Raw genomic sequence first — 13,078 nt, 5'->3', positions numbered from 1 at the left:
TTTGACCACGGAGGCCAGGGACCCCAGACTGGGATGCTTCCTCTTGAGGCAGTTCCCTCGGAGGGAAGAGGCCCCATAGGAAGGATACGACGGGGGTGGTGCCCACGGAGGGCAGAGACCCCATTCCACATTTCCAGTCATCTGAAAGACAAAAAAAACAAAGGAGAGAGAATTAATCATTAATTTTAAGTAAAAAACAACAATTTCTTTATTTAAGGAAGTATTTATCAGTCTCTACACTTGGACTGAGTTTTTAAAACTGAGCTCGTGGGGGCAGGCAAGGGGCGGTGCTAAATTAGTATGCTAATTGAACTCAGTCTCTACCAATAGGATTGGAGGATTGGAGGATTGAACCCATGGTTGGACTCTCCTTCCAAGTGCACTGGAGAATAAAGATGTTGATACCTTTTTTTGTCACTGATATTTTATCTGCATTTAATAATTCATACAAACCTGCCATGATGTCATCCAGTGTGTCATTGAGCGTTTGGGCAGGGCTGGCAACCATTAATCCTTGCTGTGCATCTTCCAGAATTCCTTGTCCCAGCCCTGTAAGTTGTGCTTGGCCCAGTACTGGCTGTCCAACTATGACACTTTGGAGTTCTGAAAGATTTGCCATAGAGCCTGGTGGTAAGGAACTTGTAGACAGAGGCAAAGCTTGTGGCATTGCCAGAGGCTGCATTGGAGCAAAACCCATTTGGTTTACAGCTGGCATAGGCTCATCAGTGAGTAAGTATGGATCCACCTGTCGTATGCGGGCATAATCTTCTTCAGTAAGTTGGTCTTCTATCTCAACAGGGGTTAATATTCCCAAATGCTGGCAAGACTGTTGCTGCTGCTGCAACTGAATTCTCTGTGCTTTAACTTCTAGATACTGTTTTTTCAGTTGCTGTTGTGTTTTCAGTTGCAGTTCCCGTTCTACTTTTTGCAATTCTTCTAAGATCTTTTGCTTCTTCTGAATTTGTTCTTCTCTAGTTTTGTTCAGCTCTTCAATCTTCTCCTTAGTGAGCTGGTCAGCATGTGCCAATTCCAAAGACTGAAGCTGTGCATTCTTTTCTATGGCTTCTTTTATTCTTTGCTCTAATTCCGTCAGCTTGCCCTGAGCCTCCTCAACAATGCTTTCTGGAGACTGATTAGTAATGTAACCTTGAACGTCTGGATTGGAGGGCGGCAAATGGCTGCTGGATTTTTGTTTGGAAGTGGCTGTATGAAAGAGACACTCCCTCAGAATCAAATGGAAGTCCACATGAACAGCATTTTTATTATAGATCTACTGACACCTACCAGAGATGTAAATGCTATGGAAAAGGATGTGCCTAATACCTTTCAACGTTTTGTTAAGAAATAAATTACAATTCTAATTGCTGGAGAATAAGTTCTTTACTACCCAACAAAAACCTACATTGCAACAAAGTATTTTACAAGTTACTTATTTTCTTAAGTAATAGGGCAGTCCTACTATACAAATTTTATTCAAAAGATTAAGCAGGCATTTAAGATGCAACTAAATAACCTACATGATAAAGCAGGCCAGATTCAAGTTTCAAGGCATATTGATATCAATATCTAAGTAATGTTCACAAGGTTTGTAAAGAGAGGAAAAATATCAAACTAACTGTTCTATGATAGTTTAATGTTAATGAAATAAATATAAAAATCAAGATAAAATCTATAAACATATCCTAATGCAAGTTTAAAACTTAGGTAAGCCATGCAGTACTGAGTAACTATGGGCCTGTTACTATCTCTTAATTCAAGTTATTCCTGCCATGATTCTTAAGAGAAAATGGAGAAATATGAATGGGGAAACACTATGTATATCACCTTGAGCTCTTTGAAAAAAGAGGGAATGTTTATCTGAAAAAATATCACTTTACACTGATTAATCATCATTTATTTTGGTAAGAGAAGCAAATATTTTTGTCTTCTTGCATCAAAATATGCTTGATTAAAATAATTAAAATTACAAACAAGATTGTGAAATCTACCTAAAGATTTTTAGGGGCTTTATGTGCTGTTTGTGATAAATATTTAGTATAAAACATTTAAAAACAAACAATAAACAAAAAGTAAGGTTATTAAAGTGAATGGCAATGTTCTATTATTTATCATAAAAATATTTTATCCTATGTTGTTGTTATTGTTATTATCATCATCATCATCATCATTTATTAGATTTGTATGCCACCCTTCTTTGAAGACTCGGGGTGGTTCACAAGACATAATATAAACAATATAACCAATCTAACTTAAAAATTACAGACTAAAATTCCAATATATTAAAATCAGTCATATAGCATATTTAAAATATTTTTTTCATGTAATGTTTAATATTTTACAGAAAAGATATACTAAAATTTACACATTTCAAAATTCAAATGTGAATGTTGAAATTGAATGTTATTGTATTCAGGCAAAAAAAATATTTTTTTTTTAATATACCATAGTGTTTCTCCAGTTTTTGATTTATTAAAATAACAGATGTTGGAAACGCAACTAGTCATATACAAAGAAAGATTTCTTTCTTCAAAATGAACATAGCTTAATATTTTTAAAATCCCAATAATGTATATATAATATTCTACTGAAAATACCGTATTTTTGGGGAGTATAAGATACACTCCCCCTCCTCAAAAGAGAGTGAAAATTTGGGGGCAACCAGCATGTTTCAGTTTCAGCACAGCCTGATTAGTACAAGCAGGTGATTTGCTGCAAGGAGGCAATTTTTTTTCTTGTTTTCCTTCCCCAAAAAGGTATGTTCATCTTATACTTTGGAGCAACTTATACTCCGAAAAGTATGTTGTAGCAATAATATATGAGGTACAAATAACTAACCTTTGTTTCTGATGGGAAGAGTGGTGGTAACATTGGAAGGAGGTTTATCAGGCTCTTGAGGTGGAACTACCATGGGAAGTGCCTGCACTGGTACGCGAGGAGCCTAAAACACAGGACACTAAGATTATTTTTCTTGTTCTGCATGGTCAAAACACAGTATCAGAAGAGAAAAGTATGCATAAATGTACTGCAAAAGTATTAATTATTACAGATTTAAGTGTCCTATCAGTTCATAGTTTACATTCTTGGCACTAATGAAAGTATTTTAACGAAGTATCCAACTATAAGACATTTTAATAATATAGGCATAGTATGATTTTTAAAAAACAACGGTAAAAAAACCCTGAAAAAATAACTCTGAATTAGAATTTCCCTACAATAAATTTTCTTTGGAAGCAGAAGTCATTAAAAGAAACTAATGAAAAGATTATTCCTTTTAATAATAGTAGTTGCTGATCATAATTACCAAGTCATCTATAAATCTATTTTATTTATTTTTTTAGTAATATGCCACCCAATTCCAAATGAACTCTGGGCATCTTACAATAATAGGACGATATAAAATTATAAATTATTATTGTAACAAGAATAAAAAGCAATATAAAAGTACATTTGATATCCCATAAAAATTATACAGTACATTACTCTCAGACATTAATGGCTGAATCAGGTGACAACTTAATGGCCCCGGGCCTGCTGGAAAAGCCAATCTTAACAACTTTCTGGAAGGCCAGTAGGGAGGAGATAGTGTGGATCTCCGGTGGCAATCGGTTCCAGAGCATCGGGGCCGCCACAGAGAAGGCTTTTCCCCATGGCCCCGCCAACCAGCTATTCTTTCATGGATGGGACCTGGAGAACGCCAACTCTGTGGGCCCTTATTGGTCGCAGGGAGCTATGAGGTAGAAGGTGATCCCACAAGTAGTCTGGTCCTAAGCCATGCAGGGTTTTAAAGGTAATAACCAATACCTTGAATTGTATCCGGAGACCTTCTGGTAGCCAACACAGCTCACGGAGAGTTGGAATAATATGGGTATACCTCGGTATACCCATGATAGCTCAGTACGGCTGCATTTTGAACCAGCTGAAGTCTCCAAATACTTTTCAAGGGTAGTCCCATGTATGTATGTATGTATGTATGTATGTATGTATGTATGTATGTATGTATTTATTAGATTTGTATGCCGCCCCTCTCCGGAGACTCGGAGCGCATTGCAATAGTCAAGGCGTGAGGTGATTGAATACAATGTCTATTTTCAATGGATGTTGTTTTTAGCATAATATAAACCAGAAAATACACATAAACAATCATACCCTATTTAAATCATGAGATGGAGGAGTCAACTGCGCAGATTCAGGTGGAGGAGCAGAAAGTAGGTTGTTGGGATAATCCAATAGATAACAAACTACACTTGTATGGCCACCCTTAGCAGCTTCTATTAGCATGGTTGACCCATCCTATAAAGAAATAATGGAATAAAAACAGTATACTTTACATCTCTTTTGACAAAAACCTAACCAATATTATATAAAGTGCATGAATGTTACTCAGAATATTTCTCAATATTTGAACACTAGTTTAAACTGGCAAATTATTTTTAAGGGATTTTTTTTTTTTGCCTTTTCGCCTGGAGACTGAGCACAATGAACATAAATTTAAAAAAGACATTCCATGTAAGAACTCCTTGAAAATGTAAAACCACATTTACAACTGAAAAATGCTTAAACGATATATTATTATGTTTTGGTTCCTGATTATAAACTTCCAAAATCTGTCCTCAATGAAATATTCAAACAATAGGTAATTCAATGAAGGGAAAAAAACCAACACGTACTTTTAGTCTGTGTGTAGGATCAGCTCCATGAGCTAATAACAATTCCACAACAGCCAGGTGGCCTCCAGCACAGGCAAGCGATAATACTGTATGATCATTGTTAGCAGTGGTCCTGTTCACATTTGCTCCTGTTATTAATGCATTGGGGAAAACAAAAGCCATTCAAAGCTCTCTGCCTGTAACTCTTCTTTTTTCTCATATATAAAATAGGAGATAAATGTTTCAAAATTGATTCTAGAACTACCACCTTTCCAGTTAAAATATTTTTAACTCCTCAATGTCTCTCAGTTATTATTACACAATAAAAACAATTACTACTTTTATCCTTTGTTCCTTGAGGTTACAATCCTATAATCCACTCATTAATATACTTCTCTACTTATCTTTTTTTCTCAAAGCTCTTAGCAAGAATCAAAGGTTTATTTAAAGGTGATTCTGGCAGTTTTCATATAGACAATGAATGATGTTTTCAGTGGTGGATTCCTTCTGGTTCAGACCAGTTCATACTGGATCAGATGGTCCAGTCCCTAAGCACCGCCATCTTTATTTTTATGATTCCCCCCCCCCCCCAAATTCTTTCCTTTTTGGAAGGATTTTCCTGTTCTGCTGTTGAAAATACGGCCCTCCCTCCTGCCCCCAGGATTATACTAACCTTTACTCCTTCTTCCAAAACCAAGCTGATCAGCTCCTCAGCTGTGTTTTGGGCTAATTTCAAGCTACTGAATGTGCACGGAAGCAAAATTGCACATGGGGACAGTCCATTGTGATGCAAACCGGTGGGGAAGGTAGAGCCTACCCTTGGATGTTTTCCTTGGAAATAGGGAACCATTTCTATCCTTTTTTATCAACTACTATTTGGGGCTAGAGGGAATTCTTAGAACTTATAAGTTTTCTAGAAATTAGTTTCTTGTATTATGGTTTACTGAACTAAGGTACAAGTGGATTTCAATTGCTCATTAATATCTTTGCCGGTTGAAGTTATATAATAAAGTATATAATTGCTCACTTTTCAGATACTCAAGATTAACAGACATCTTATGTAATGAGAAATCTCAAGCAGATGCATTTTTCTTAAATCAAAACACAAAAAACTTTAAATATCTAAGGAACCAGAAAAGCCCATTAAAGTACCTTTGGGAAAGAAATGGCAGATTGAAATGGTTCTAAGAAAACTGAACCAACAAATGTGTGGAACAAAGAGCTAGTAAGTAGATTGGCATTCCACTCTGGAGAAAGAGAGGATCTGAGAATATCTACAAATGCTCCTCAGAGCTGCTCCTTACAAGGAGACCGCAAGACTGTGGCAGGTTTATAGTTCTGGGAGATGATGAAATAACCAACTTACTCATATAAGTAACTTGTAAAGGATTCTGATTTCATGTATGGTACTTCTTTTTCTAAATTGTTAACTGCTTTTCAGTTACCAGGAACCTTTGGATGGAGAGGTTTTAAAGCCTCAGAGTTTTCTTCAATTCTCAGCAAAAGGAGTTTTAGCTACAAGTTTAAGAATTTTAAAAATGATTTTATAAAATCAAAAATAGTTTAATTATCCTAACAAATTTGAAATAAGATTTTTGAATAAAGTATAAAGAAATGTTGCATGGAAACATGCTTTTGTTTTAAATTTAAAAACATAGTAAGACTTTAAAAACTGGATACTAGAGAGAACTGAAGATTACAATTAATACAGAACACTGAAACTTGACTTACAATTACAGAATGAAGCAAAATATTTTAACATTGGACATACTGGAGGATATTCTTGAACAATGAACCAAAAGTTAATTTTAAGAGTCTCCGTTTCTATAGGCAGACTATGTTTAAACTGTACCTGAGACAAGATTGAGACTAATTTAAAAGGGGATAAAATGACAGGTTACAAGAATGACATGGAAAAAAGAATTTTACGCTGGATATATAGAAGAAACTGGTTGATAGTTTCATGATTAAAATACAATATACAAATAAATCAAAGGTGTGATATAGATAATTTTCTTCATTTGGATTTACAAAACAGACTTGCTAAAAGTTTTCAAGAATTTTGTCAAACAAGACAAAGGAAAATTGAAAAGAAATTAAGTTTTATGACATTTGAAGAGACTAATTTAAGACTGTTCGAAGTAAAAGGGAAAAAAAGGTTTATTTGATCAAGATTAAAATAAATATATTATCTCTGGTAATTGCAATGGACATTTGTTGACATCAAATAAAATGATGTTTCGTGGGTTTATTGATAAAAGATAGAATATGGGAAGAGAACATTATTTGTTATATTTTAATAGGTGATAAGCAACTAAAATAGTTTATACTTGTGATAAAATCACATCTCTATTTTCTTTTTCTTTATTATATTCTTATTTTCTTGTCTATTTTTCCCCTACAATTTCTGTTTTTCTTTTTATGCTTTTATTTTTAGATGGTATTAGTTTTTAACGCTGTGATTGTAATATTTAATAAAATTACTATTAAAAATAAAAAAGAACATGGAAAGAAATGACTTACTGTTTGTAAACCCTACCTTTACTAATTAAAAACTGGACAGTACAGACATGGCCTGCTCTTGCAGCTTTCATCAATGGAGTTCTTCCCCCTTCAGATTCATGTTCCTATAAACAAAAACCAAAATTGAGGAAAACAACTGAAAAAAATAAAATTCTCCACTTCAATTTTTATAAAATTTTCATTTTTTTTCAAAACAGATTCATATTTTTTAAAAACTGTATCAAAGGACAGCATGTTGCAGAAAATTGTTCTCACAACAGTTCATTTAATGATTGTTAAAAATGATAATGGTACTGAAAAAAGTGGCCATTTTTCACACATGATCGTTGCAGCATTTCCATGATCATTTGATCAAAATTCAGATGCTTGGCAACTGACTGATATTTAGGATGGTTGCAGTATTCCGGAGTCATGTGATCACCTTTGGCGACCTTCTGACGAGTGGGGAAGCCAGAATCACTTAACCACTGTGTTATTAACTTAACAACTGCAGTGATTCACTTAACAATTGTAGTAAAAATAGTCATGAAATGGGGCAAAAATTATGTAACAACTGTCTTATTTAGCAACAGAAATTTTGGGCTCAACTGTGGTTGTGCGTTGAGGACTACCTATATCATAGAGATAAACCACTATGGGATAAAATAATAGGCCTGAAAAGGAACTTCCTAATAAAGTCTGGATAGTCTTCTGTCCACTATTTTGAAGAACGTGTGGTATGAGATTTAGAAAGATGATAAAACTAGAAAATGCTGCAGCAATGTGGTGATCAAATGAACTCATTGCAACTAGGTTATGTTGTGGTTAGCTCTGGCCCAGCTCCTGCCCCAAGGACTGTGGATGTGGGGGAGACATCCGCATGCTGCAGGCCTGTTTTGCCCCCGGTGGAATCTGATGATGAAGGCTCCTCTGACCAAGAAGACATGAGTGACAGGGAGGAGGAGAGTGGGGCAGACAGCTCAGAAGGAAATCAATTATCTAGCTCCTCCTTGGATTCAGAACAACGCATGCGGAGAGCGATGCATAGGCAACAACAACTGAGAGATTATTATCAAAGAAAATGAGGCCACCTGTGGTTGGGTGGGGCTGTGGTAATTAGTGAGGCTGCTATAAAGAGCAGCCTGTGGGTTTGGCCATTGTGGAGGATTATCTGATCGTGTTTCATGACTGCTTTACTGACTTTTTGTGTGCTGATTTTTCCCCGTTGTGAAACTAAACCAGGGCAAAGTGTGTTTCACTTTGTGAAAAAAGGACTGTGAATTGCCTCACAGCTGCAAGCTAAGTATCACGGAACTGATAAGGGACTTGTACAAATTACCAGTTTGTTTGGAGACAAGTGCTCTTTGCTATACCAAAAGAGGGCTTGGTTTAAGTGAATTTTCATTATAAAGAACATTGTTTTGAATTTTCAAACGTGTGTGTGTCTGAAATTGTCTCTGTGCATTTGTGGGAGGATTCTATCAGAGAGCTCGACAGAACAGGTTATGAGAGGGAAAATGCAGTACTGGGGAACCCTTAGTTACTGTTGGATCAAAGTGGCTGAAGCAACTCCAGTTATACAACAGTCAACTAATAAAGCAACCAAAACTTATGTCTCCCTAAATGAATGGATAGCAACCAAGTTAAAGATCTATTTTTTGTAAGTATTCTTAGTAAATATTAACAAAATTGTCCTATTAAAACTCCAGTTTGTGATTATAGGTTATTATCTTTGATTTTAACTATCACTTAAATTTATTGTGATGTTAGCTTTGGGAGGGGGAGGGTGTCATGGTAATATCTGTTATTGTTTATTGACTAAAGCAAAAATCTTTTATTTTTTTGTTTTTTGTTATTGCATGTGCGTGTGTGTGTGTGTGTGTGTGTGTGTGTATGTGTGTGCGTATGTGTATAATAGTAAAGAACAAAAAATAAAGATTTTTGCCAGGCTCTTTAGATTAGTCTTATGAAAGAGCCAAGCAATATGGTTTTCAATTCCATAGGGGGAGCAGCTGGCACAAGACTATAGTAGAAAGGATGCCATTTTTGTAAATGAAATATTTTCCTGATACGTCGCATGAAACTTTAGTAGTAGTAGTGCTACTACTAGAAAGCATCTAGTATTTTTAAACCACTCTATGTTTGTACAATATAATGAGAGCCAGTTTGGTGTAGTGGTTAAGCTCCCTAACTAAAATCCAGAAGACTAAGAGTTCTCATCTCATAGTATAGTTTATGTCCCAGGGGAAAAAATTCTGCTAATATTCAACACCTTATTTTTGAGTTGGTCAAGTAAGAATGAACTCAATATCAAACCTAAGACAAATACAATTTTTTTTATTAGATAGCTTACCAAATCAGCATCTGCTTGAAGCAGCACATCTGCAACATCGGTGTGACCATTTTCACAGGCATATGTTAGTGCTGTGTCACCTGTTGCTGTTGCTGCAAGCACATTAGCTGCTGAAGTAATACAAATAAAATTATTCTTAGAAAAAAATAAACAAATGTTCTCTATTAGGACAGTTTATATAAATCTTACTGTAAATATTCAAATAATGCAATGCTCAATTATTAGGGGGGGGGGGATCTGTTATTGCATAGATATTTTCCAAAAATATAAACAAGCAAGCAAACCAGGTTCAGTGGCATATATGGAAAAGGTATGCCCAACAGGCAAAACTACTCACAGATAGCAAGTCTTTATTAAAATGTTCAGCTTGAATCTGAAACAATAAATGCTCAGAGATTAATGCCATACCTGCAGCTAATAAATATTTAACTAGCTCCAAGTGACCCTCCTGAGCAGCTTCCATTAATGGTGTTGAACAGCCAAGTTCTATATCAGCTCCTGCTTTGATTAGGATGTCAGTTACTTCCAAAAAACCACCACAGCATGCTAAAGTTAAGGCAGTTTCTTGGGTCTCTTCTGTCTGAGCGTTGATGTTAGCTCCTTGAAAACAGAAATACATAAATATAAATTAAGGTTTCGAAATAGTTCTTTAAACTAGCATGGATATACTGTGTTAAGTCTTTTTTTAAGTTACCAATAATAATTATGCTTAACATTGTTTACAAGTACCATTAGTATTAACAATGATAAAAATCAACAGACATAAATTTCTTACCACTACAGGTAATCCTCGACTTACGATTTGTCTAAGGACCAATCAAAGTTATAATGGCACAAAGTGACTTATGACAATTTTTACGATCGTCATAGCCATCTGATTAAATAGTCAAGATAAGAGGTGACTAGGGCATGAATGACCATAAGAAGGGATTGTTGATCCAGGAAAAGGCGTAACTGGTGCATAACCTGCAGTTGTGCAAAGATCTTCCTGGCCACCACTGCTACTGTTCTTTGAGAACCCCTAGATTACACACAGGGTCTGTTTCGGTCAGTGCCATTCTGTCCAAGACCAAAGGTGGCAATTCTGCATGGGCCAAAGAGCTCCAAACCAGAGCCACCTGATCTTGCCAGTATTCAGTTTCAACTTGTGGCTCCCCATCCAACCCCTAAATGCCTGTAGGCACTGCAAGAGGGAAGTCACGGAATCACTTAACTCACCACAGGATGAGACATAAAGCTATACAATTGATATAGTTATACCTTGACCAAGAAGCAATTCTACCATCTCCTCGTGACCCTCTCGGGCAGCTTCCATTAATGGTGTATATCCTTCATCATTTACTTCCTCTAGGTTTGCCCCTCTCTCAATTAATAACGTAGCCAGCTCTACATGTCCACCACAGGCTGCTAAAGTCAATGGGGATTCAAAGGAATCAGCAGGCATGTTTACTTGAGCCCCACTATCAAGGAGTAAACGAGCAACTTCTACATGTCCATCCTAGAAAGCAAAAATAGAAGTATGTATGAATGCAGAAAGAAACCTGTTGGATCAGACCCTGGCTTATCTAGTACGGTGGACTGTGCTCACAATAGCCAAGCAAGGGAGCTCACTAATTTTCTATAAAATGCCTTAAGAAGTAATGGTGCCATCAAGGTTACTAGCCATTAATCCCAAGTATAATAAGTACCATATATAAAAGCTGGATAAAAATGCTGCTCCAGAAAATTTGTGAGTTAAAATGAAATACACATGCCTGAAGGGACTTCTTGTTGTTTTTGCATCATACATTTATTCTAGATGCTAACAGAACACTTTAGAACAGGGGCATCAAATTCAAGGCCTTTAGGCCAGTTCCAGCTCATGAGGTGCTTAGGTTTGGCCTGCAGTACCACCTGGAAACAGCGAAGGACCAGCCCACGGTGCCTCTGCCAGCAAAAATGGAACTCAGGGGGGGGGGGGGACTCCTCTGTTTTTGCTGGCAGAGAGTTGCAGGAGACCATCACAACTGAAAATGGAACTTGGAAGCCTGTTTTTGCTGGCAAAACATTCAGGCTGCCACAGGCGCCAACATGAGTGACATCAAGCTGGCCATGCCCCCATTGGCCATGCCCATCCTGGACCTCTGAGATCAAACACAACCCTGTTGCAGTCCTCAATGAAATTAAATTTGACATCTCTGCTTTAATATATTTGAGGTACACAGGGGAAGAAAGAAAGACTATGCTTTCGTAGTAAACAAGTGGGGAATATTCTTATGATAATCAAGATTGTTTGAAGAAACACTAAAAAATTGGTCCATTTTTTTAAAAGAAACCAATTAAGTCTCTTAAAACTCTGCAAAGATTCTCATTATATCTCTTAGAAAAGCCAACCCCAATGAAAATAAATGAGCTTTTCAAGAGGAATATTTTTAAACTTTTAATTGGAAAAAATGTCTGCCTTGTGGTTTAATGACTTAATTTATTCTTTTATTCCAACTATTTAAAAAGAGGGTAGGTTTTGCTCCCAGCATAGCTCAGAGGGCTACATGCAACTTAGTTGCCTTTTCACCAAGTAAATTATTGCATTACTTTTTTAAATTGTAAAGCTACCCAAATAATTAAACCAAATTTTATATATTTGGCTTACTTTTGATGATTCTTACCATGCATGCCTCCATTAATGCAGTATGCATTTCATCTGTTTTATGTTCCTGATCTGCACCAGCTTCCAGCAAAAACCTCACCATTTCTAAATGGCCTAAAAGAGAAAAAACTGAATCCTGAAGATCATAATCCACTCAAAATTTCAGCTCATAATTGCATATTCACCAAAGATACCAAAATACAATCTAAATAACCAAAAAAAGGGGAAGAATTCTCAAAACCTGCATGGAAAATCTATTTTAATTATTTCATTAGCATTAATTTATGCTTCTACTTGGAAGACCATATAATAAAATAAAAATGTTTCAGTCTGGGTCTCCAATGATTGAGAAAAGCAGGGCTTTTGAAAAGGCACAGCTATTTTAATGTATGCTCTCAAATACAAACTCTTATAGGGCTCCAGAAAACAGATAACCCAGAAACATTTCCTCACAATGAGGGGGAAAGACACTGACAAAGAAACTGACTTTCAAGTTGAATATGAAAATTATATTTAAAAAAAATAGAATTGAAAAATTCTCAGGACAATAATAAAAGTGGTTCAAAAATCCAAAAGGGTTCTTTGAATTTCTTTTTTTTTAAAGAACATAATGCTGGACAGTGTTTAAGGAGAAAAAAAAACCCTGTTTCCACTGTGTTATCTTATAGCTTTCAACAGCAAATCTGATCAAGTAATTCTAATTGATTTTGTAAGTCTTTCATTGTTTCAATAAATTTCTAGTTCTGAGAAATGCAAATCACATCCACAGCTAAAGCAATGTATATATTTGATACCATCTCTATCCATTAAAATATATTCAATAAAAGTTTTCTTGTATTTTATTTAGCTATAAATTCTAATACTGAATGTTTGAAATGTAAGTATTCTTTCCATAAGCATTAGACTAACACCATCCCAACAAAGATAAATATATGTAGAGTTTAATATTAT

At 35.7% G+C, this 13,078-nt stretch overlaps 1 protein-coding gene across 7 annotated transcripts in view; it reads right to left on the bottom strand.

The window, feature by feature from the left end:
* The window catches only part of ANKRD17 (ankyrin repeat domain 17), a 133,808-nt gene that overhangs the window by 61,456 nt on the left and 59,274 nt on the right, over positions 1-13,078 (bottom strand). For 3 of the 7 annotated variants that reach the window (XM_070726721.1, XM_070726722.1, XM_070726728.1), the window contains exons 7-15: positions 12,147-12,241; positions 10,762-10,999; positions 9,910-10,101; positions 9,502-9,611; positions 7,186-7,273; positions 4,668-4,795; positions 4,147-4,290; positions 2,836-2,938; positions 454-1,203 (exon numbers count right to left, since the gene is read on the bottom strand). In XM_070726721.1, the coding sequence (XP_070582822.1) occupies positions 454-1,203; positions 2,836-2,938; positions 4,147-4,290; positions 4,668-4,795; positions 7,186-7,273; positions 9,502-9,611; positions 9,910-10,101; positions 10,762-10,999; positions 12,147-12,241 (1,848 nt within the window). The remainder of the gene's footprint in view (positions 1-453; positions 1,204-2,835; positions 2,939-4,146; positions 4,291-4,667; positions 4,796-7,185; positions 7,274-9,501; positions 9,612-9,909; positions 10,102-10,761; positions 11,000-12,146; positions 12,242-13,078) is intronic. The other 4 variants (XM_070726723.1, XM_070726724.1, XM_070726725.1 and 1 more) reach the window with 2 other exon arrangements.

Source organism: Erythrolamprus reginae, chromosome Z (genome assembly GCF_031021105.1).
Source record: "Erythrolamprus reginae isolate rEryReg1 chromosome Z, rEryReg1.hap1, whole genome shotgun sequence".
Taxonomy (NCBI): Eukaryota; Metazoa; Chordata; class Lepidosauria; order Squamata; family Dipsadidae; genus Erythrolamprus; species Erythrolamprus reginae.
The sequence above is the reverse complement of the archived record's forward strand: the minus strand, read 5'-3'. Positions and strand labels throughout refer to the sequence as shown.